The 25,118-nt window shown below is 39.7% G+C and overlaps 2 protein-coding genes across 8 annotated transcripts in view; both read right to left on the bottom strand.

Moving 5' to 3' along the window:
• Positions 1-9,591, bottom strand: part of MCF2L (MCF.2 cell line derived transforming sequence like) — a 151,928-nt gene extending 142,337 nt beyond the window's left edge. The window contains exon 1 of one of the 2 annotated variants that reach the window (XM_058828727.1): positions 9,501-9,591. The gene's annotated coding sequence lies outside the window, so the exon portion shown is untranslated. Of the gene's footprint in view, positions 1-109; positions 123-9,500 lie in introns of those variants that run through there. The other variant, XM_058828789.1, reaches the window with a different exon arrangement.
• An 11,023-nt stretch (positions 9,592-20,614) lies between these two features.
• ATP11A (ATPase phospholipid transporting 11A) overlaps positions 20,615-25,118 on the bottom strand; it is a 115,483-nt gene continuing 110,979 nt past the window's right edge. For 3 of the 6 annotated variants that reach the window (XM_058849100.1, XM_058849108.1, XM_058849116.1), the window contains one exon: positions 20,615-24,863. In XM_058849100.1, the coding sequence (XP_058705083.1) occupies positions 24,606-24,863 (258 nt within the window). In that variant the 3' untranslated portion in view covers positions 20,615-24,605. The remainder of the gene's footprint in view (positions 24,864-25,118) is intronic. The other 3 variants (XM_058849125.1, XM_058849138.1, XM_058849132.1) reach the window with 3 other exon arrangements.

The following is a 25,118-nucleotide window of genomic DNA, read 5'->3' as shown; positions in this document are numbered from 1 at the left end:
AGAAAAGGCTCAAATGTTAAGGATAAGTGTTACATATGGATTTTAATATCTTTGATTTTATTTGAAGAAAAAAATATGGAGTTTATAATAGTCATCCATGGTATAGTACCCAAAGTAAAAAGTTTGAGGTCCCTGTAGTTTCTCAAAATGCTCATATCAAAGGTCAGGAAGCCAATATAAAAAAAAAAACCTAAGATAAAACCAGTATACAAATATCAAATCACATGTGATCTGCATAAAGGCAAAAAAAAAAAATCAATATCACTGTATTCTTAGCAGAACAAGTCAATATTTATCTTAAATGCACCTTCTAAAACCAAGTTTAGCTAGATGAAAGAACACACCAGAACATGGGTTGCCAAATAAGTGAAAGAAAAAAAGATAATGATAAAAATGGACAAGATACTATGATTGCCATTATATGGGAGGCTGAAATTACAGTTCAAATTTTCCATAGACAAATTAACTGAATGAAATCTTGACACCTGAAATCTGGCAGGAAGAGGAGATGCTTTGGTTTCTGACACAGCACCCACCATCTGCATCACCACCCTCTACCTAAGCAGAAGGGGTAACAGTTCCTTTAGCCTAGCAGGACCTAGAAATTACCAGGCTTATTATATGTGTATTTACAGGTAAGAGAGCAAGCAGGTACTTAAACACTCATAAGCTCCTCAGTTTATGCCAGAGAAGTACAGGGAGGTTTGTTTTTTAACATAAACAAAAATCACCTCCTTCTTGAAATAACAATGAAAATAGCACTAACTGTGAAAGATTTTGTCCATATGAGGAAACATCCTGATCTTTCCAAATAATTAATCATTGTTAAAGGCAGCTGGGAGCTCAAAAGTTGTGGACTTATAAAGTCACAAAGCCTCCTGCAACAAGCAACTCACTCAGGTTGCTCAGAACCCTATCCAACCTGACCTTGATGTTTCCAGAGATGGAAATACCACTCCTCTGGGCAACCTGTTCCAATGTCTCACGGCCCCATTGTAAAAAAAACAAAAAACGACCAAACAAAAAGCCCCTATTTTCTTACATCTAATCTAAAACCAATCCTTCAGTTTAAAAATTTTGTCCCTTTTTTACATCTCCAAATGACCTTGAAGAAAGTCCCTCTCCAGATTTCCCACAGGCTCCCTTAGGTACTGGAAGGAATCCCTGGAGCCTCCTCTACTCCAGGCTGAACAACCCAAACCATCTCAGCCTGTCTTCACAGGAGATGTGCTCCAGCCCTGTGACCATCTTCATGGCCCTCCTCTGGACTCACTTCACCATGTCCACATCTTCCTGACGTGGGAGACCCCATAGCTGGATGCAGCTCTCCAGGTGGGTTCTCACCAGAGAGAAGGGCAGAATCCCCTCCCTTGACCTGCTGCCCACACTGCTTTTGATGTGAATGGGCTTTCTGGGCTGCAGGTGCACATGGCTGGATTGTGTCCAGCAGCACCTGGACACTGCCTCGTCTACAAGCACCCCAAGTCCTTCTCAACAGGGCTGCTCTGGAGCAGTTCATTCCCCAGCCCAGATCAATACCAGTGGTTGCCCTCAGCCACATGCAGCACTCTGCCTTTGGCCCTGTTAGACCACATGAGATTCCCAGGGGGCCATTTCTTGAGCTTGTCCAGGTCCCTCTGGATGGCATCCAGTCCTTCAGTGCCAGTGAAGCCTGAGCACCTCAGCCTTCTCCTCATCCACTGTTACCAGTTTGCTGGCCTTGCTCATCAGCAGGGGTACACTTTCTTCAACTTTCCTTTTTTTGCCTGACATACCAACAGAATCCCTTCTCATTATTCTTTGCATCCCTTGCCAAGTTCAGCTCCGGTTTCACCTTGACCTTCCTCACCATAACCCTAAAACTGGACTGCATCCCTGTATTCTTCCCAGGATACCTGTCCTCGTTTCCCCTGACTCTTCAGGAAATTACCCCACATCCAGAGATGGGTTTGTTCCCACCCTCCACCAGAAGGCATATAGGCAAGAAAAATAATCTCCAAGCACAAAGAGCCTGACAGGCTTTTCCAAGTCTATCTCAAAAGCACCAGGCCCAAGTAGGGGAGATATACATCTCCCTGGGCAAATTCAATGCTTTAGGAAAGACACAGATGCACAATCTTCATTTGTCCTGTGAGCATCAAAATCCAAGTGTTTCTAGTGCATCTGTTTCTAGCTGCTGATTAAATTGAGTAAAAGCATCACTCCAGACCATGGATATTAGCAATAAGTCTGCATTCTCTGTATTACATTTGAAAGTGTCAGTTTTATAGACTTGAACAAAGTAAATTCAATTTAAAAAGCCTTCTTAACATAAAAGAGTTATCAGCTTAAAAAAAGGCAAAAAAAGACATCATTTAGCACCAGATCCCTCAGGAATCACCCATGAAGAATAAAGTACTCTCTATGGCACTTACTGCAATGCTTCAACAGAAGAGAAGATTTCCAGATAAAACATCCTTCAACTATTACAGTAAGGTGCATCTTCTCCCCAGTTTAAAGAGAGCAACTTTGTTTTATTTTAGCCAACAGACTGCCATTTCCTCAGTTCTCTTTGCCTGTTTCCAGACTTTGGCTTTGCAGTGTTTGTCAGAGGATGGGTAATGGAGTTAAAAGCAAATTGCTCAACTCTTTCTGTAGCTGCTGAACTGGACAGGTTCATTGCACACATCCTCCTTGTCACACAGAAAGTGGCAAACACTTGCAGCTGTACTAATGCACGTTCTTCTAGTAAATAATGTACGTAGCAAATAGGACACAGCTTCAAGCTGCTTCTGCCTCTGCAACAGTCTGTCATGCCATGTGCAATGACAGGCACAAGTGTGCACATGCAGGTACCTGAACAGCACAGTGGGTTTAATTAAAAAAAAACACTTCTTAGTGATTTTTTTTTTTTTAATTCTGTGGGAGCAGGGGGAATTCTTTCAATTACCCTTATATCTGAGACACTAAGTAGATTTTACTTCTTAAATCTGCTTAGCAAAGTGTGAAGTTCCCCACTTTTTACCCCAAGTATTGGGGCAAGGATGGGGAAGTCTTCTCTGCAGGAGAGAAGAATCCCAGAAACTTCCAGCAGTTTTTCTCCCTGTTCCTGTGCAAGGTGAACTGAAAAGCAGATGATAAGAAGCAAGCAATTACTCTAATAGGAATAATTTTTTAATTTATTGCCTTTCTTTAAAGAATGGAAAGTCCTAAAGACTTAGCAGAAATAATTATACGCAAGCATGCAGTTAGAGACAATAATTTATGACCTTAGTCCTTAATTATTTTCTGATCCACTGGTTGTCTTGATTTTAAGAGCAGTAATGTGAACTTGGATCTTAAGAAAACAGAGTAGGAACTCCATGTGCAAAGAAATTGGGGAAAAAAAATAGATGAGGACTGAGAGATAGTCGCCGTATGTTTGTCACACTTCCATGAAGAGAGGCAGCTTGCACATTCATAAAACTACTGACCAAGATTGACTAGAAAAAGAAAAACATAAAAAAAAAGAGGAAAAGAGAAACCCCAAACAATCACAACTTTTTCTTTTGGTTTATGAGCTAATACAAGATGTTCCAACAAGTCAAAGCATCCCTGATGGATATATCTCCACTTGGATCACTGCAGTGACTCTGAAGACAGAAGTAGCTTTTCTTATTATTTCAAAGCATCCAGAGATAAACTCATACTCTCAGCCAGCATAAAACTAGGCTGATACACCATGGAAAAAGCCCAAGACTGAAACCTCCTTTTGACATTTACAGATCTGAACAACTGCTCCCAAACCTCAGCTTCATATGCTAGAACCAATACTCCTTGAGAGTTTGAGTTTTTCTGTTTGCTTTAAATTAGATTGCAGACAGCAAAGTTGGTGAAATACCCAAGGAAAAGCAGGAGCAGAATTTGGATTCATTTGTCAGGACACAGAGGCACTGGTAAACTACACTGCAGCCAGGATCTCTCTACCTGTGGGCCCATGAACTGTACGTAAGTAATAATATTCTTAACATCCTTAATTCTTAACTCCACATTACTCCTTAATTAAGGTGCAAATGCTTCCTGAAACACTGCTTAAGAAAGTCAGACAAAAGAACAGTTTTTAAAAGCAAGAGTCCTATTTCAGTCTCTTTGCACACACACTTCACTGAATTTACTTCATTTTTCCATTAAAAATCCCCCTTTAATTCAAGAATAACATTGCAAAGGCAGTAGTTAATTATTATCTTAAAAAGTAACCAGATTACATAAGGGACAGAGTTATCTCAGAAACTTAAATCCACTTTCTGCAGCCACTTCACCAAGGCACTTAAACCAAACTCCCAGGGTCCCTATCACCTTCAATCCATGCTCTGTTACTAGATCACTGCTGCTGACACAGGATGCAATTTCTTCATCCATTTCCCTGGTGAAGAGTATTTTTTTCTAGGCATGTGTAACACAAATATTTAAATATATCTCACTTCTAAGACTATTTGTCCAATATTTTCAGATTGTCCTGTGAATTACCTCCCTCAGCATTTAATCAGTGCAGCAGTCTACTGTGCTTTCATCATTGTTCCATTTAAGTCACTGAGAAATAAAATATATTTGTGTGGGAAAAACTGCTCCCAATTTAGCACCTACTAGGACTTCACACACTTATTTTCCATAAACATGATGACACTTCATGCCAATGCCCTTAAAGAAAAACTGTTTAATATCCAGCCTGGATAGCAAGTTTAAACTTAGTAATTCACCAAGCTCAGTACACCCACGTCAATAGAGGCAGCAGAGTCCAGATGATGATCTAAGGGCTCATCCCCTGCAGGAGAATTGGACTGAACTGGATACCAATATCTCAATAACAGTATCTCTTTATTTTAGAATGGATTAAAATACTCTGAATGGTATTTAAACCATCAGTGTTGCTCTGATGAGAATCTTATTTCAGGTGCATGTATCTGTCTGCAGCATTATTCCAAATTTTTATGCTTTGCAATGCTGGCCAGCCATTCTTCCCATTGCCCAATTCAAGGAGAAAGTGCAAAATACATCAGACACACATTATCGCCCAGGTTCCTTCCATCCATGAAACTGAGATGTCTAAGCTAAGAATCTGTTTGATGACCCACATGACTTCAGCATTCCCTGGAGTAAGAGAGATGTGCATCCTCTGAGGGTCATCAGACCCTTACTTTATCTCCAGAGAGTTCAAGGCAACTGCACATGAACTTGAGTTTGTATAAACAAAAGTCCCACTTTCGTATACGTTACCAAGTGAATGCCACAAAGAATGAGTCGTGTAATTAAAACAATAAAACACTTTAGGATTTCAGTAAAGTCCATGAAATTACTCAAGCTTTTCCTACAGAGATATTGTACTTCTACTCTTGCCCTTCTCCCAGTCCTTTTACATTTTGTTCAGAAGGATGAAAAGGAAAAATCATCAGCAACAAAGCCCCATTCTAATCTCTCTCTAGGGTATGTAGAATACCCTCACATGTTTTAAGTCAAAATCAATTTAAAGACTAAATCTTTTCTCATTTGGAGTTGTACTGTGATCAACATTTAACTTGAATACTAAGTAGTCCTTCAAGATAAAGGGACTCATTTTGTATTTAAAAGCCTTTCACGAAGCATTAAAAGTCATCAACACGCTTATGTAGAAAATACAAATTTCAAAGAAAATGCAAGACTATTTAGCAAGACCTAACCTGAGGCCTCTACAAAGGAAAAAAAATCAAATGCATTTCATAAGAGAAACAATTTCTTATTTATTCGACTTTTCATCCTCTAGGTAGCCACTTCTTCTTCAAGGAATGCTTACACGTTTAAATGAAGTCACTCAGCTATCTTCCTTCCTCCTTTTGGGGCAGAAATACGTAAGAAGCTTACTTTTGTTAGTCTGCTCAGAATTGTGGATTATATTTTAAGACCTCTAACAAAAACTATAAAAAGATAAACCTAGGATGACAGAGGGTAGCTGAGCTCCCAAGGCTTGAGTAACCTTCCCCACTGCCTGTTCCTACCCACTCTGCATTCAAGTGCAGGAAGTGCTTCAAGTACTCGGCCAAATTCTCTTCTTTTTCAGAGCTGTGGGCCCAGTGCACACCAAGCCATCCATGGACTGTCTGAACAGAGCACGAGGACAAGGAAACAACAGAAATTAAATGAGGTATGGGCAGAGCACCTGGCTGTAAGCAACCTCACCTGAGCTGCATCACATGTCCTATAGAAACCTGGACCTTATGCATCCCACACTTCCCCTTTGCAAACAGGAGAAAAACAGAGGCCCTCAACTTTTATACAGCATGAAATTTGAAAAGGGGCTTGTTGTTCCTTCTCTACAAACTTGATGTCTAATGCTGAATGCAAGATTTCCATATTTTCAGTGACTATAACCAAAGAAAAGTCAGAGTCTGAGGAGTGTTAATGTAAACGTGAGAAAACCTCCATGTTATAGAATTCCAGTTGCCTAGAGATCATTATTAGCAAAAGCATAATTTTCTTAGTCTCTAAAACTCCCACCAAACCACCTACATTCCTGAAAATGGAGCTTTTGCTCAGACATCTAAACTTTTCCTCCTGCCCCCTCATACTGCCCCCACAACCCCAGCTTTCTTTCCCACTCATTCCTCTTTCCATCCGTGAGACATCAAATAAAATACTGGCCTGAACATGGTGTCCTCTAAGGCAGCATGGAGAGCAGCTTATACTTCTCTAGAACAGTTCACTGTATCTATTTTCACTCAGATCACATTTCAGAGATTTTTTCCAAGACCCCAGAGAATGACAAGCCAGGTTTCATTTTTAGATTAAGCCTGAAACACAATAGAAGCTGATAGCTCTAAGCAGTGCTCTGTGGAGAATGAGGTGGTTTTGTACTTGACCTCTTATTTCAAGGGGCTGATAAATCTCCCCTTGTTCAAGTTGTTGTCATGATAAACCCAAACTCCCATCTCGCCAATGCATTATTCCATGCACAAACGCAAGATGCTGCCCACCAGCATGAGGACACTACACAAGTCCCATTTGTTTAACTCAGAGGTACCTGTGGCCAAGCACACAAATCCCAATTCTTACACTAATTCAACTGAAAGAAGAAAAATACATGCTACTTTCTGAAAGTCAGTGAGTACATGGCATGTTCTAGTTCTTAACTTATTTATCATGGGAACAAGCATCAGAATATTAGCAGTTTCTCTTTAAATCAGAACTTGGAACATCTAAGACATTTCTCTGCAGAAAGCTCCAAGGAGAGTGCCTTTGTTCAGTGACCGTAAAACAGGAGTACGTGCTTTGCTCCGCTTAGAGGACACAAGTCCCTGAGAGATCACTTGGGTCACTTCATACCACCGACTTGCTGACAAACATATAATAGGTGTCCAGTTTCAAAGGGCTCACAGAACATCTACTCCACGTGTCCCTTCTCTTCCTCCTCCCCCCACCCCAACCCCAGCTTGTGGCAGATCAAAAGCATTTTGCAATAACCCACCAAGAAAACCTTCAAGACTTGTAGCTTCAGCATTCAGTCTTGTACCATCACACACACAGAAGGAGAAAAAGGCATGGCTGTGGTTTTCTAAGGCTCAAGAAACTTTCCCCAGCTGCCTGTCTGCAGAGATGGAGAGCACTGCCAATGTCCTATACCTGCAGAATTTGTTGAACCTAAGTGCAAGGTGAAGGCAATGCTCTAGGAAAGAAGAGGCAAGTTCTCTTCCTATCTACTTGGATTTAATTTCCTGTTAAGTAACCATGATGAATACCTCCTAATGAAGTTGTTATAGATTTACCCAACAGGGTAATTTTGTTATAAACAGCAACTGACAATTTTAATTGTGAAAGGAGCACTGCCTTTGAAGTTTCAAGCAGATGTATGTTTTAAGACGATTAAATCCGATAGCTATTTTGAAGCTCCTGCAAAGCCTCAACAGTGCACACAGGTGGCTGCTTTCAAGACTGATTTTGCAGACCTCCATCATTAAAAAAAAAAAACCAAAACAAAACAAAAGGCCTTTCCATGCAGCTTCTGTAATTACTTTTGTATAGTCCAGCACCAAATCAGTGAAGCAGATCACTTCTGGAAGACATCTGAAACCCAAGCATTGCAAAGTTCAACACAAAAAAAAATAAAAAAAATCACGTGCATGTGACCCAGGCCTCCCTACAGAAGGGATAAGAATGGAAAAATGGAAAAGAGGGTTGTGGGGTATGAGCCAGGCCCAAAACACAAGAAAGGACAGACATGCAACATGAAGTACAGAAACAATGCTCAATTCCCTACCCTACCACTGTGCCTTTACCAAATATGTGCTGTAGTACCTTTCTGAATTAGGGTCCACATCAAATCTTTTTCCTCTCCCCTCTTACTAAAATGATGTTTACTTCTGCTCAGAATAGTATTATTTCTCTTTCAACATGCTAACTAAGCCTGCACTTTTATTAAAGTACCTTTAATAAACACAGACCCTGCTACTGAACCTTAAACTGGGTGATCCACTCCCCAAGCCAGAAAAGCTTTCTTTGTACTAATAAACTCCAAAAAACACTTATGATTATCATAAAAAGCCAACCTACATCTAGATCTTTTAGAAAACAAATTTGGCTTCTATTTATTTGCTTTCTGAGCTTTTCTATTTCTCTGTTATTCACGTTCTCAGTCATTCTGAAATCATTAAATCAAACTAACTGTATAAAGGAAATAAAGGGCTTGCAAGAGCAAATAGGCTCTTGCTATTGCATGTCTATCGTGAAAAAGTTTTTAATTCCTTTTCAAGATTTTTAGCTAAAAATATCTTCAAATAAACCTTTATTTCTTGTTTTTAGATTACGAACACTTAAATCTCCTTCCTTTTGTAGATACAAAAGAAACAGGAGTAAAAAAAAAAACCAACAAACAACCCAAAACAACAAAACCACCAACAATCTACAAATACAGCTGGCAAATTTATTTTAATAGTCCAGCCCCAGTGAAACACAAAACGTAAATAAACACCACAAGCGGCAGAAACATCCTTCTTTATAGTCCCCGCGATTAACCATTGCAGGTAATACCAGCCAACAACACCCCGCGTCTAAAACACCTTCTTCGTACCAAAGGACCGCTTTGTTTCTCCAGTTCGGGGATATAACTCGGGGATGTAATTCGGAGAAGCAGCCCCAAGGGCACAAGCCCTGCTCGAAGCACCGCAGGGCAGGGGCAGCCCCGGCTACCCCCACACCCCCGGGGAGGAGAGGGCATCCCGCGCCGAGCGCCCCGCTTCTTATTTGTCCGCTCGTTTTCAGGCAGGTTACCGTGCTTGCCTTTGTTTGGCTTCCTCCCCCAGCCCGGACCTATCGCCGCCGAAGCTGAGGGGGGCAAACAGCGAGGAAGGGAGCGGCACGCCGCCGGGCAGAGCCGCTCCGCGGAGCGCCGGTGAGCGCGGCGTGCCCCGCTGCTGCTGCCGCTGCCCGGCCCCGCCGCCACCGCCTCCCGGGCCGGGCCGAACCGGGCCGGGCCGAACCGGGGCTGCCGCGGGCCACGAGGCGCCCGCCGCACTCACCTCCCGCCCTGCCCGCAGGACCAGGTGGCCGCTGCCGCCGGCGCTCAGCAGCTCGCCCGGGCGAGTGGGGCAGCGCCTCCCGCCGGGGCCCGCGGCGTGGGAGGGAAGGAGGGAGCGGGATGGGATGGGATGGAGTGCGGGGGAGGCGCCGCCGGGCCCCGCCCGCGGGCGGGGAGGCGGCGGAGAGGAGCTGCCTTTTGTCCGAGCTCCGATCCTCGGCCCGGCACCGGCGTCCCCCGCCCCGTGCGTGCTCGGCGGGAGGCGGCCGGGGCCCTTTGTGCTCGGCCCCGGCCCGGGCGCGCTCACCTCCAGCACCTGTAAGGGCTGGGGAAACAGCACCGCCTCCTCGCCCCCGGCTACAGAGGGCCCGCGCTCCCCGGGTAGCGGGGGTGTCTGCAGTGGGGGGCTTTGCGTGCCTTCTTCAGTGAAAAGTGGTTATTTCCAGGAAAGCTGTTGCTACCTATAGGAGTATCGCCTCATCTTTTGGGGAACTGTGGCACTTCAGAACGAGGTTTAGATAGCAGTGCTGGGTCAAGGGTTGGACTTGATGATCCTGGAGGTCTTTTCCAACCTAAGCAATTCCGTGGTTCCACAACAGTGGAGAAGTACACCGTATGCCACGTGAAGTTTTGGAGCCTCGGTTCTGATGTTTTCTGGTGTTTCAGTGTTTGGCTCCCAGCGTTTTGTTTTCCTTTTATTGGAATGTGTGTATGAAGGTAACAGCATTTTTGTGTTTACATCTTGATCAGACAATTGAACAGCTGGAAGTGGATTTGTTTTCCCATTATAAAAAGATTAAAAAAAAAAAAAAAAGCAACAAGCCAACCAATAGCAGGTATTTTTTATTCAGGTACCCCCAAGCATTAAAACCTTTGCTTTTAAGCAGAACAATGCACAGCATGTGCTTTTCTGTGCTTCATGTACAAACACACGGGGAATGGGAGCCGCAGAGATCCGTGTTTCATGTGAAGCGCCCGAGGTGAGTCCCGAACTGACCACAGGCTTTCCCCATCCCCTCTGACACAGTCAGCAGTCTTCAATGCTACTCTCTCCATCTCTGCTGCAACAGCAGTTGTTTGTGTTCATGATAACACAACTGCAAGTTTCAGACACTAAATTTTCCAGGAAAAATATTCCAGAACTGAGGACAAAGTAGGGCTAGCACATATTTCATGCACTTCCTTTTTCTTGAGCTAGAGGCTTCTGATTTTGAGAAATACATCAGATGACAGAGATATGCTGAGTGAACTTGTCTCCTTAATAACCTGAAATGCTCCTTCTTAAAGCCCAGTGACCCAGAGTAGTGTCAGGAAATGGCTTACAGAAACAAGGTTTTGGTATCTTAACCTAAAATGTGGGTCAAACAGAACATGCAAGTAGGTAACCAAGTCACCTTAGCAGCAGCCAAGGTCTGTTCTCCATGAGAGGTACTGTGCTCATCAGCATGTCATGGGAAAGGGGGCCCCTGTGACATTTCACTGATAAACAGGGGTCTGCAGAAAGAAAGTGAAGATTCAGATTGATCACTCTTTTTTAATTTTTTTATTTTTTTTTCAGTACCTCACAAGAACATTTTCAGTGTTGGTTGAAAAGATCTGGTTGGTTGTCCAGGGAAAAGGGCCAATTAATGATGACATAAAAGAGCAGAGAGGACGCCTTAATTTGAAGATACTGTCAAAAACATCTTTGAAAGAAGTCTCTGAAGCACAAGGGAGGCAGCAATCAAACATACAATTTAGATTGCAGTTCTCTGGTGTTGCAGGCATTTTTTGATCTCTATCCCTATATCTACACCTAGAGCATTAAACTACATGGGTCTAGGGTTCAGGATTAAAGCACAGCACTGGTCATCCTCTGTAGTGTCCCCTGGGTGGTGGTGTCCCTGGGTGGCTCTGTCCTAGCAAACAGCAGTCCCCGAGGAGCAGCTCAAGGGTCCGTGTGTGCCGGGGCCGTGCCCAGCAGACAGTCTGTGTGAAACTGACCTATTTCAGGAGATAAGAGTTTAGTTGTGCGTATGAAAGCCATGTTGTGCCAGCTGGTTCCTGTGCCAAAGAACAGTTCCTGACCTGCTTTTTTTTGCTAGTAGAAACATGAGGCTTTTGACTTTTGTGATTCCCGCTGTGTTCTGTGTCAAACCAGAACCTTAGGCACTGGCTGGAGTCGAGTAGTGAGAAGTCAGACTGAAGATCTCAGCATTTTAGTGATTGAGCAGGATTTCTACAGAAATCTTTGCTCAAAGGAAGATATAGTTGCACTGGCTAGTAGTATCAGAGTTTACGGAAGAAATGGATCATTTTATAAATAGTCTCAAAAATGTTATTTCTTCTACATTAAGCAAAATATATTCATTAATACAACATTGGCTTTTATAAGAATGCTATACTCCATGGAAAATACTTTTGTTTTGACTAATACGAAGAAGCTGGGGTGAATTTCAGCAGGAAGCAGTTAAGTTTCAAGCAAATGTCAAGAACAGATGGCATTTAGGTCTGAAGAAATTAATAAAGAAAGAAAGAAAGAAAGTCACTAGAGCAAATGTGTGCTTTCACATTACAACAGCTGAAGGTAAAAGTGGGTTGGACAGAGGATGAATTTTCTTAAAATATCTGTCCTAAATATGAGGATTATGGTGGGATTCCTAAGAATTGTATTATGGCTCTAGCAAAAATTGTACCACAGGGCACTCCTTCACACACATGTGCATGGTATTTCAGATGCTGTCAGTGTGAAAGTGTTACAAATTAATATAGGGCTAGAGTTGACTTTTTCTTTCCAACTCATACAAAAGCTTGGACAAGACCAGAAGGATCTAACAAGGACAGAGGGCTGAACACACTCATCTCTTGCACAGATGTTGAGGATTATGGATGGATAAACTCTGCAAGGTGTTTGAGACTCACTGGTGTAGCTGTGTTTTGGGAGTCTGGCTGGGAAGGCAGAAGACAATGTTTTCAGTGAACGAAGGACCTTTTGTTCAGGAATTAATGTCTCCTGATCTACTGCCCTGTGCCTGTTACCAAAATTATCCAGAAGAACACTCTGGAATACACATTTACGACACAGTCTTAAGTTGCACCAGAGGAAGTTTAGGTTGGGCATTAGGAAAAAAGTTTTCACAGAAAGAGTGAAAAGACATTGGAATGGGCTGCCCAGGTGGTGTTGGAGTCACTGTCCCTGGAGGTGTTTAAGGAAGGACTGGAAGTGACACTGAGTGCCATGAAGCACTTGACAAGGTGGTGTTCAGTCACATGGTAGACTCAATGATCTCAGAGGTTTTTTCCAAATTAATTTATTCTGTGATTCTGTTACTTTAAATTTCAAGGAGTAAGAAGAGATGTACAGAGGAATCCAAACAGGGAATCATTATCATGTGCACGTAATTCAAACAAGAGCAGAACTAACTATGGCACTATGGCATGAAATTTTCTTAGCATCACCTGTACCTGTTTCTGCCAGTTATGAAGTCTGGAGGGGCTACAAAATGACAACAAGTTGGCTTTCAGGAACAGATCACGTGAATTGGGTCTATCAAAAAATCTGAGACCTTTATTGAGGAACTGGTCTGAACCACAGCTTGTATGGAGTCAGAAACTGTCTGTGAAATCATAGTAATGTACTAAGAAAAAATAAGATAATTAAGACTCAAAGCTGTTATTTGCAGAAGTTCTCCAGGGTAAGTTAGGGAGATTTTTGAAACATACCAAGAATAAAATATGACTATATATTGACTATATGACTATATAATCAATATATAATAAGATTTTATATAAAAATATACATACACAATATTTATATATAATATATATTTTATATAATATATAATTTATAGTATTTAACATATAATATGACTATATTATATATGGCTATATGCAGACAAGAAATTCCTTTTTTTTTTTACGTAATTGACAATGAGTTTTTTCTTTATACTTACAGCAAAAATTAGTGAATGATGTAAACCAATTCTGATTAAAATTAAGGCAAGCTAAAAAAAAACCCAAACTGAACAATAGAAATGAAACACAGGACTGAAAAATTTATTAGTGGCAAATATAGTGAAAATGTGAATAAACTGGGAAGAGTCAACACTTTAGAGAATCCCATTGGTAAGCTAAAAATTCCATGTTTTTTCAAGATGTGAGCAAAATATATTACTAGAAAATCTAGCCTGTCTTCTTATTACACCATGAACATTAACAGACATGACTCATAGGTTCATGGAACACTATTGCAATCATACTCTGCTTTCTGATGGCATAAAGTATCTCCAGAAATTCTTCTCTCTCTGCTATGAAATATTTACTTTAATACAAATCCTAAGAACTTAGTAAAAATAACATCAGTCTCTCTATAAATTTTAGAAAGACTCTTGATTTCATGGTTCAGCTGAAAATTCAAGTTGAATGTGCTAGGAATACCAGCCATGGTAGTCCTTTTAGCCTATAGTAACTTGGATTTTATGCGAAGACTGCACAGGAACATTCAGCCTGTTATGGCTGGATACTCCTTTTGTGCCCGCCAGAGTTCTTGATGAAACACAGGACAATTGCCATAACAAATGGGAAAGGAATTGGCTTGGGCAGGAATCAAATGGACAAGACACTCAAATATGTGCAGTGAATAGGAAGAAAGCTAATTAGCTACGAGGAAAAAGCTTTGCACACCAACTGCTCTTTGATGCCCTCCCTGAACTCAGTTTAATCAAAAAACAGTGTACAGGCTTGGGATATAAAAACCAGATGGTCCAGTGAGAGACTTCTGGTCACTACTTATGTGAAGACACACAGGATTCTGGAGATTAAGTCATCCTTTGTAAATCTCCTACCATTTATTGCCATAATTCTCTGAACCAGACACTGGGAAAAGAAAAAAAAAGTATAGATACAGTCCAGTCTTGTAAAGATGTATGAGGAATGAATAAACCAGGACAAACATTATTTCCAGGGAATCGGGTAATAAAAGGAGAATCCTTTGGTGGGACCTTCCTATTAGAAGGTACTAGGAAACCCATAGCAACAATAGTGGGGACCAAGGGAAACATAGCTAATATGCAGAAAGTCTCTCATTTGCATGGCTTTAAAAGGGCAGATTAAAATATTCTTCTGATCTTATGAAATCTGGAAAGGTTTTTTTTCTGTGCTTTTCCATTCTAATCAAGCCAACACTGTGGACAGCATTAGCAGCAAAAAGGAAGCAGAGTTCTTGCAGCGGATGTGCTGTGCTTCTGCACAGCAGAGCTTCCACACAGGGCCTGGGAAAGCAATGCAATCTTAAATGCTTGTCACAAGACAGAAGGTGGTTTCCTGCAGGTATAGGGAAATCTGCAGGGCAAGCATCTCTCCATATCTTGATTTAGCAAATACTCATTCTGGAAGTGGCCGTGGAAAATCTGTCCTGTTGTTTACCTGGGTGGTTGGCACAGAATCAGACTCTTTCACCACTCCTGGTGCCTGTAAAACGTATCTGACATGTGGAGCACATGATCCTCTTTCCTCTCCTCCCTTCCTTCCTTTCAGGGTAACAAGTTAGACAAGGTCTCGTTAGTGGTCCCACAGCTGTTAAATGTACTGGGAGGACTGGGAGATTTGCCTGTAGCCCCGAGTGTCTACATGGAAGGAGGAAGATGCCCTGGCTAGAGATCTGGGACTCTGAAAGTGCTTTGGTCCTACAAAACTCTACAGCTTCAGGCTGCAAGGTCCAGACCTTGTCAGCTAAATAAATTAGTCCTAGAATGTGTACTGTGGACATGTTCACAAGCAACAAAATTCATATGGGAGGGCAAAAATCTAAGTCCATCCCACTAATGGCTTGTGCAAGAGCCCCAAATTCTACATTTGCTATTCACATTTCAAATTTTGTGTCTCTTTGTTGTCATAGTGACAGAAGGCACCAAGAATATTCTTTGGGTTTTTTCTTTGTCATGGATGCAGAACATCCTTTGGCATGTATGTTTCCTCTCCCTCGTAGTTACTTTTTTCCTTAGCTTTCCCAAGAGCTTAAAAAAAAAATAAAATTGAAATAATTAATGGAGTTCACTATGGTTATGCTCAGTAAATTATGTAGTAAATACAAACACACACAAACACAATGCATACAAAAGAATTTAGGTTGAATGTCATGGTTAGAAATATGTTGCAGGTACTATTTGTTTTTATTTCACCCAACAGGAAATCTCCTGCTGGCTGTAATGGGAGCTTAGACACCTGCATTCAAGAAAAACAACTCTAAGTGCCTGAACCTGAACCTCACTTCTTGGATCATATCTTGAGGTTGAGTTGTCCAAATACACAACTCCCACTTAATTCTGCTTGTGCAGAGAGGGAGAGGGGACTGGAAAAGTTCTTGGGACCAGAAACATGGTGTGCTTTGGTCTGCAGTATGCAAAGCAGGGATTTCAAAGTCATAGGTGCTCCTGTCTTGTTCTGTGGGAAACACAATCTAGGTCAGTTTTGGGCCGTGCACCATGAAACAACTAAGATGGAACAATGAAGACTCCTAGTAAAGAAAATAAATTGTTTGGGATTGAACAAAAGCCTTTCTTTAAAAATATTAGTAGACCATGTTAGTTTTGAGTACATCTGATGTGGTGGTAGAGAATAAATGGATTTGCAACCCATGAACACTATTCGAAGAGTGGTGTGACATGGCAGTATAAGATGAAATGTCTGTGAACAGTAATGTAAAAGGGTGAGGTGCAGGCAAATGCTCAAATGGACATTAATCAGATTTACAGGTGAATCCATATGAGAGAATGCCTGAACTCTACTGTAGATCAGTGAAATTTATTTTTATGCCGCTCTAATTATCCTTCCTAACTCCCAAGCTGACATACTTTCATATAACACCTGTAGTGTCCACACAGAGATGAGAAAACACATCAGTAACAAGAGTATCATGGGATTTATAGTGCCTGGCAGCAGTAGCCTGGCTTTTTTGCACATCTTCTTTTCTCCCTCAATCAGTAGAATTCCAAACTTAGTGTCTTGGCTCAATACCTGGATATAAAATTAATCATATCAGGATTAGTTAAGTATCGCATCTCTCTGAAATGTAAGGGGAGTGTAGATCTTCATAGACTGAAACAGTTAAAAAGTTAGCAGTGTGGTTGGTAATTAACCTTATGGAAAACACAAGCAGCTTCTAGCAACAGCTCTTAAACAATGAGTCAGGGTGGAGGCCTCTGGATTGAGAAGATTCATTGCCAGTGAAATTAAGATAAACCTCAACATTCCGTATTTCAGTGTTCATACACATTTGGAAATAAAGTGTAGACAGATGGTTCTCATGAACTACATTTGGATATCTGATGCCAAAGTTGAGTGCATTTTATAATCATGATTAATGCAGAGCCAGATCAGTAGGAAATCAGAGTGAAATTTGTCTTTTGGATATGGGTAAGAATTTCCGTGGTAGCAGTGGTGTAAGAATTTACACAGCCATTCCCATTCTGTGCTAGCATAAAATCTTTGTGTATGTACGAAAACAGACCTTTTCTCTTGTCAAGACAAAAGTGTAGAACACAGGCAGTTTGCAATAAATTAAGTGGGTTAAAAATTCCTTTTTTTCTCCCAATACCTTCAAATCACAATTTTTTGTAAGGAAAAATAAATTAGTAAGTCCCATGAGACCATGTATCCTTTCAGAACAATTTGAATGAATGGACTCAATAGGGAGAATTAATTTCCCAAACATGCCTGATTTCAGTAAAGAAAAGGATAGATGAGCTTACTTTATTTGCTGAGAAAGAGGCCTGGGAAAAGCAGGATGAAGATGAGTGATTATTTCCCACATGAGATGGGGAAACCCAGAGTTTGCACGTGATCAAGTACTTTTGTGTAAAAGCAACCAAGGTGAGTAAGCATTGTGGTGGTGACCATGTTGCTTCAGATCTGCTGGTTTGCCTGCTGAATATTCCTCTGAGAGAGCATGAAAAGAGAGATCACTCTTGTTAAAATGCATGGAACTCTGTTTGCCCAGTCATAAAAGGAATGAGTTTTTTTCCTTTCAGAATTAAGCATGGTATGTTACACAGACTTCTAGGGGAAAGGGAAGTACCCCAGCATGTCAGGCAAGAGGAAAGTAAGGGGAAATGTAAATGTATGTACACCATTTTCTACCTATAGAAAGAACTAGAGTTGAGCAGGCATCAAAGTTTGAAACCTTAGTTAAACTCCAGATGGACAATTCAAGAAAGGTGGACTCCAAATCATCTGCTGTGGGTCACATTTGAGAAGACAGAGAAGCCTAACTCATGTTCCAGTACAATTCACAATGGAAGGATCTTCAGCTCTTTTTCCATCTGGACTAGTTCCTTTCAGCACAGTGATGCACAAACATGGCTTTTGTGCTAAACTAATACAAAATTTGGACTTTTTAAGAAGAGTCACTTAAAAGCCAAGTGAATCCCAACTGTTACTGAGCTCTATCACTGCATCAGTGTTTGTGATCTTGTGCCTGAAACCACTCAGGAGAAGAAATATTTCTTTCTGGGCTATAAATTAAGCCAGAATAAAATTATACACACTACCTGTTCATAGCTGGGATTAGATTTCCACCTCATAAATACTGACAACTTTCTCTAGCTATGCAATTTTGTTCATCCTAGAAGCAACCCGTGCAGTACTTCCTAGAAAAATGCTCTTCTAGGCTGGCTACTTGGTTGGAAGTGTTTTCTGAAATGAAAGTCAGAATACCACCTGATGGCTTGATCCTTGGACCAGGATTTGTTTTCCTTTTCTTTTAGACCCCAGTGTTTATCAGATGGAAAGATTCAGAGCTTTCTAATTTGGTTAACATTTCAGCATGGAGTATCTTTACAAAAGATGTCTGAAATCTCAAGGTAAGTTGTTGATGTACTTTTGAAAAAAAATGTTTACATTCCTTACCTTGTTAGGAAGAAAAACAGAGCAGTTTTCCCCACATTAAATAAGGAGAGACTCAACAGTTCTCCCTGAAATAGGAAGCCTCAGAACCTAGCAGGACACTGCATCCTATGTATTTTTAAAAGTATAAAGCACCATAAGATTTCTTAACTGAATGAACTTGAAAACAACAAGTCTTTTGGTGGTTTAAAATTGAAAACTTTTTCACCTTTAAATGGAAAACCAACACTTAAATGATTAAGACTCAACATTATTAATTTACTGCAGACTTTCCAGGTAAAAAAGAAAGATCACGCAGTGCAATTTTCTTTTAAAAAACCTTTTAAACCTTGATGGGGACATTAGGCACCTGATAAACTGATCTGCATAATGAAGGAAGCTAATGGATTATTTGGTTTTATCCCTATCTTATCACTTCCTAGTGTAAATGAAGCCTTTAAATAGGTATATGGGTTTTGCTTTAGCATTTGAATAAAGTGGAAATTAATACACCTGTACGTGCAGTGGAAGCACCCAACAACAAAGCTTTAATAGAATATCAAATACTGTTTCTAAATTCCTGTAGAGTATCACCAGAGGAAATCAGAATATTTGCAAAACAAAACTAAGGAACTTCAGTCTGTCTCCAACCTACCTCACTTCATATCAAGATAACCTTCAGGAAAGATTTTATAGAGCAGTGTTGCATATATTGCAGAAAATACTGAGTAGCCTCAGAATTATCCTCATAAAAGAGGATAATTTAAAAGATAATGGAAAATACACGGTATTTGATTGAGAATATTGTTCATCACTTAAATTATTTTCTATCCTTTTTTCTTTTAAATAAGAAAATGTATTTTTATGTGCAAAATAAAGTTGTGGGGTAACATGTCCACATGGGTACTGTGTTCTTCCTGACATCCAGATACATCACCACATTATTTTTTTCAAAAACAGTTTCAATGTAATATTCTAATTGCAATTTATGCTTTTTTTTTCTTCTTTGCATGAATAAAGGGAAAAACATCTTCCATATTTACAAAGCCCCTTCAAACTACCTTCTCCAGAAGTTCATTCAGTAGAAACACAAAATTTCTTGACGTACAAAAGGGAGATGGGCACAACATCCTTGTACTGCTTAGATGAAAATTCCATATAAATACAAACCCATTACTCTAAATTCTTTATTACATGAAGTGCAAAATCAATACAGAAGCAAAGGCCTAAGCATTCTACATATCCTCAGAGCAGCAGAGGGAGGGACCAAACCTGACACCCTGAGCTGCTTTGTGGACGCTGTCTGGGATACCTTCACCCTGATGGAGCCAATGTACTTTGGAGCCTGTAATGGTTTTGAAACTGCAGGAAGTTATGTTAAATTGTATAACCAAATGAAATAAAATCATGGTCTTTCTGTGCACTCAGCCTCTTCTGTAAGAATCTATGAACACTGCTACTAACTCAGATGTCAGAGCAGTTTTTTACTTTAGCTTCTTTACACTGACAAGACTGCAAAAGAAAAAAGAAATAGCTCTGGGTACCTTACACAGCAGAACTGTAAAGAAATGTGCTGCTCACGTGCAGCTTATGAGTTTACTTTGGAAAGAACCATAGCACTGTGCAGGAGGAGCAAAGCTCTCCTGGACTGGTACCAATTTCTGTTAGTTTTGGAACAAGCCCTCACCCCCCAGCTCATGTTCCAGTCTTCTTTAAATTTCTTTCTATTAGCTTGCTTTTTCAGCCGGATACATACACTCTAAAAATCGCAGAATTACAGAAGTGGTAGGGTTGGAAGGGACCTCTGGAGATCACCCAGTCCAACCCTTCTACCGAGGCAGGGTCACCTACAGCAGGTGACTCAGGAACGTGTCCAGGTGGATTTTGAATATCTCCAGAGAGGGAGTCTCCACGAGCCCCCTGGGCAGCCTGTTCAGTGCTCTGCCAATCTCAATGTAAAGTTCTTCTTCACACTGAGGTGAAACTTCTTGTGTTTTAGTTTATAGCCACTACTCTTTGTCCTGTCACTGGGCAATGCCAGAAGGAGCCTGGCACCATCCTCTTGGCACCCACCTTTGAGATATTTATGTGTATTGATGAGATTCCCTCTCACTCTTCTCTCCTCTAGACTAAACAGGCCCAGCTCCTGCAGTCTCTCCTTGCAAGAGATGCTCCAGTCCCCTTAAATCATTTTTGTGGTGCTCTGCTGGACCTCTCTAGTATGAGAAGTAAGCGTGACTACAAACATATTCAATAACCAAATCAAACACTTGTTCTGTTTTCTTTATATACTTACATTTTATTACAGACTAATATGAAACCATCTCATATTCATACTAGAATTACTGTAATTACTTGTGAGCAAACTTAAACCAGTCTTGAATGTTTATATTTATTGCAATCAGATTTGTATCTCCTGCTTATATATTCTACATAAGGATCCAAAATATGGCTGAATATAAACAAGTTATATTTGGTTGTCTACAGAAATAAAAGTTAAAAACAGTACTGAAAAGAAACTTTACAGTAATGTATTCACACATTGACTCTTCAAATCAAATAAATGAAGCAGTATAGGATAATCTGAATATTAGATTTGAAGGCTGATTTATTTTCAAATAAATGCACCTAAAATTGTTCAATTAAAAATAAGTGTCAGTATTTGGTGCTGATGACTACAGACATCTTTAATTTTTAAAGCACAGATAACTACCCCAGCCCCACAGAGCAACTTTCGCAGATTCTACTTTACATTAGATCATGAAAGAACCTCTAAAATGCAAAGTGTACATAGCACAGAATTTATGTCCAGGACAATGCAGACTGAAATCTTGTGAATTTTCATAAGATAAAAAATTAAAGCTACATAAACTGATTTTTTTATTATTCTGTAAAGTAGAATCATGTATGTTTTCACTTTTGTAATACTTTCACAAATTTCCATTAAAGCTTTTTTAACAGAGACAGTAGCATGAGCATAAGGATCCCACTGGCTTCCAAAAGAAAAGTAGTGCAGCTCCTCAATTAAGCTATTTTTTTCCTCTTATTTTTTGCAAGCCAGTTCGGTCAAGACAAACAGGCTAATGCAAGCAAGAAACTAAATTGTAAGCTTTTACATTAAGTGGCTGAACAAACAATTATTGTACATGGTAAAACAAAAAAGATCTTTTGCCACAAGCCACTGCAGGAATATATGAGCTTCTGTGGCCAAAAAGCTTGAAATACTTTCTAAAGTCTTCACATATATTTGGTTAGCGCTTACCAGTTTCAAGACATTTATAGAAGCAGTTATGGAGACATTAATGCTGTTAAAGCTGCAACAATTTAAATGAGGCAAGTTAGAAGGTTACACAGATTTTTAGACTTTTCCTTTCCTTTTTTTTCTTCATACTTAAAAATCTGTCTCCTCTCAGTGTCCCACCCATTATTAATCACTCTAATGCATTTTGATCTAATTTATATTTTTTCATCTTTTTATCTTTTGCAGTAAAACTCCCAAGTTAACACCTGGTGCAGTGGACTAGGTTTACATGGCAATAGTAACAGGGACTGAAGTAAAAACACATCAAGTGAAGCCAAGTTGATGTTTTATGTTCATTTCATTAAACAGTCTATTTTAACAAACAGCACCAACTTTTAAAGGTAAAAGTATTGCTAAATCAAAGCAGAAACTTCCACTTAAATTCAAGCATTCTTTCTCCTCCAAAAAATGACATGTTGAACTAAAATTTCCTCAAACAGGTATACAGGTGTTTCAGCCTGAACAATGTTGTCAACAATATCTAAGTGCAGGGCTACATGAAGTTTGCAATGAACTGTTTTGTTAGTAGGCAGAACAGGAATGCAGCATTTTCAAAAACATTAAGCAAAAATTTCCTTATTTAAGGCTAAAAGATGGAACTCACAAAGTAAAAAAGCAGGTTTTATTGAGTAAAAAAGCTAGCAGTTATAATATAGGACTGCAAGTACAGCGCTCTAATCGCTTATACCACAAATCCCAACAAAACATCAATAACTTGGGTGAGACTCAGAGCAACAGACCTGTATTTCTAATTTGACATTCATTAGAATTTTAACATTCAGCCACAACTCCACTCTAAGCTAAATTTAAGTGGCCAAAACTTATAGTTATAAAAAAAGCCTTCAAAACATATACTTAAAAAAAAATAGAAATGGTGTGTTAACAAATGTATGCGTAAAACAGATTTATAAATAGCTACAGTATGAAAAATATTTCAGTGCAAAGGCAATTTTAAGATTTCTAAAAAATACATTACAAATAATTTGTTAACTACACACAAGAAATTTGTCACTGCTACTGGTATAAAATGTATACCCATATTAATTTCTTAAAAATATATACACCAGTGTTTTATGTAGGGGACGGTTCTAACTGACCAACATTCAAGTCTGTAATGGCAAGTATATGTACACACACCCACACATGTGTATGTATTTCAAAATGCTACTGCTATAAGAACATTCTTTGAAACTTAAAAGTGCTTTATGTTAAATGATAAAAAATCTTTATCTGTGGTGCTCACTGTGAGGCTTTAAAATTCTGTTATCTTTGGTATACTGAAGATTTCATAACTCACTTTACAATCTCTGCTTGACCCAGGGCATTTTAATAATTAGTCACTGTTTAATATGAAAACTACTCAGAATACTGTGAGGAACATTTCCTAGTAAGTTGATTTCTCTTTCATTATAAAATAAAGTAGTAAGTAAACTTATGTTGCCTCTGTTTTTTCTTGTTAAATCACAAAAAGGGACATAACTTTTCTCTGCCACCCTTGTCCATGTGAAAGACAACTAACAATGTCATGGCCAGGTCTTCCAATAAAAGCTGCAGGTCTGATTCCAAATATTTTGTTTTCACACTGAAATAAATTTTTAGGTAGTGTCCTCACAGAGGTGTTGAATGAGGATGGCTATTGACCAGTTGTAACCACTAAGCTGAAATTGACTGGAATTGGGTTACTCCTTCACATATTTTTGCACCCCAAAATAAAACACTGGACTAAAGAAACAACACAAGAATGCAGCTAATAGTTGAATTACTGCAAGGTAATGTTTATGTAGCAGAGAAAACAGAAGTGCAAGTTGGCTGTCATTCTTAAGGGAATTCAAACAGAATCCTTGCAAACTAGTTTCTATATCCCAACTGTGGTTCAACTGTCAGTCAATAGTTGTGTGTCGCCTCGTGGGGTGCTTGCAAAAGCTAACAGTTGTGTGCTTTGTAATACATCTACCAAGCCCATTAGCCAGTATCTAACCATACATGCACACACACAAAAAAAAAAAAAATCAAAATTAAGAGGATGAATCAAGACAGTAAAAGATGCTCATCCAGAAAAACAGCTTTTCTTCTTTTAAGGAAAAAAAAAAACCCAAAAAACTGTGTCAAAAAATCTTAGTATATAATACTTTCCGCTGTATGTATTTTACAATCATAGGGATATGAAGTGAGAACACCAGGTAATGTGCACCTTTGACAAATTCAAAGATGTTTTAGGCAAAATGCTTACATTCATTTTAAAAGTATATACCAACATTGGTGATATTGACCTATTTAACAGCCAACTTGACTTCATATTGTGTGTGCATACTCTACACAAGGATTGTTTTGCCTATCTTGCTACAGGGGAAAACTAACCAAAACCATACATAGCCCTGATTTGGCCACTTACAAGGAAGTGCACATTAGAGAGTGTTTCTTGAAAGCAGATTTGCACAGAGGAAACACCAGTTTGTTCTACAGAAAGAGCAAAGAAAGAAAAAAGGACAGAGGAAGATCAGAAACAGCATTTGTTAAATATGCTTTAGGAGAATTTCATTTGAGATAACTGAGACAATTGCTCCTGGCTGAAAATTAAAACTGTTCATCTTAAAATGTAGGTCACTGACTGAAATTATGCACTTCAAGTAACAAAGAAAATCACTAAAGATGACAGAAGTAGTAAATACACAGAAGTCTTGACATAGGATGAAAATAATTTTTAGTGCTACCATTCTCACAGTACCAGACTGTGCAGATTGTTCATTGCTCCAGTAGTTCAAAACATAAAAAGAGGCCTATTGGCCTGGAAGGGTTCATACTTCTAGCTCTTGATCCTGTTTGTCTCAACACTACCTCAGACAGCGAAAGCCACATATAGTTTAATATGTTTCTGTGACATGTCTGTTTCCTGAAAAAAATAAATAAACAAAACCACAGTTTTTAAAGGCTTGACTTGGTGTTCTTTCATATGGACGTTTCCAAACCTGACCCACTGTAGTGGTAGCCTGCACTGGAACGGCAATGCTTATTTGAGTAGCCAAAGACAGATGGAAGTACTGAATAATCAATGCCTCTCCACTGCGTAAACATCACTTTTTTAGAATGAGAATTAGACCTTCTTGCTGGGGAATTGCTGCAGTCACTGCTCCTGTATCTTGGGCTTTTCAGACAGGCAAGAGGTGTAAATTCTGAGATGTGTTCCCGACAGTGCCTCGAGGCATTCTGTTAAAGGAAAAAAAAGAAACAAATACAGAGTAAATAGACAATATTGGAACCAAGGGTATATAATTGTTTTCTTTCATAGGACCACTGTTCCCTTGGTGTAATAATACCTTTCCCTAGATCACCACTCTGGCTACTTGTTTCGTATGAATGTATAATCCCTCGTGTTGCTTTGCAATCAACCAGTTTCAGCTTGATTAGTTTTATATTAAAACCTACAGAACGAGGCATGATTTTACACTTAACTTCTAAACC

This window comes from Poecile atricapillus, chromosome 1 (genome assembly GCF_030490865.1).
Source record: "Poecile atricapillus isolate bPoeAtr1 chromosome 1, bPoeAtr1.hap1, whole genome shotgun sequence".
In the NCBI taxonomy this organism is placed as follows: Eukaryota; Metazoa; Chordata; class Aves; order Passeriformes; family Paridae; genus Poecile; species Poecile atricapillus.
The sequence above is the reverse complement of the archived record's forward strand: the minus strand, read 5'-3'. Positions and strand labels throughout refer to the sequence as shown.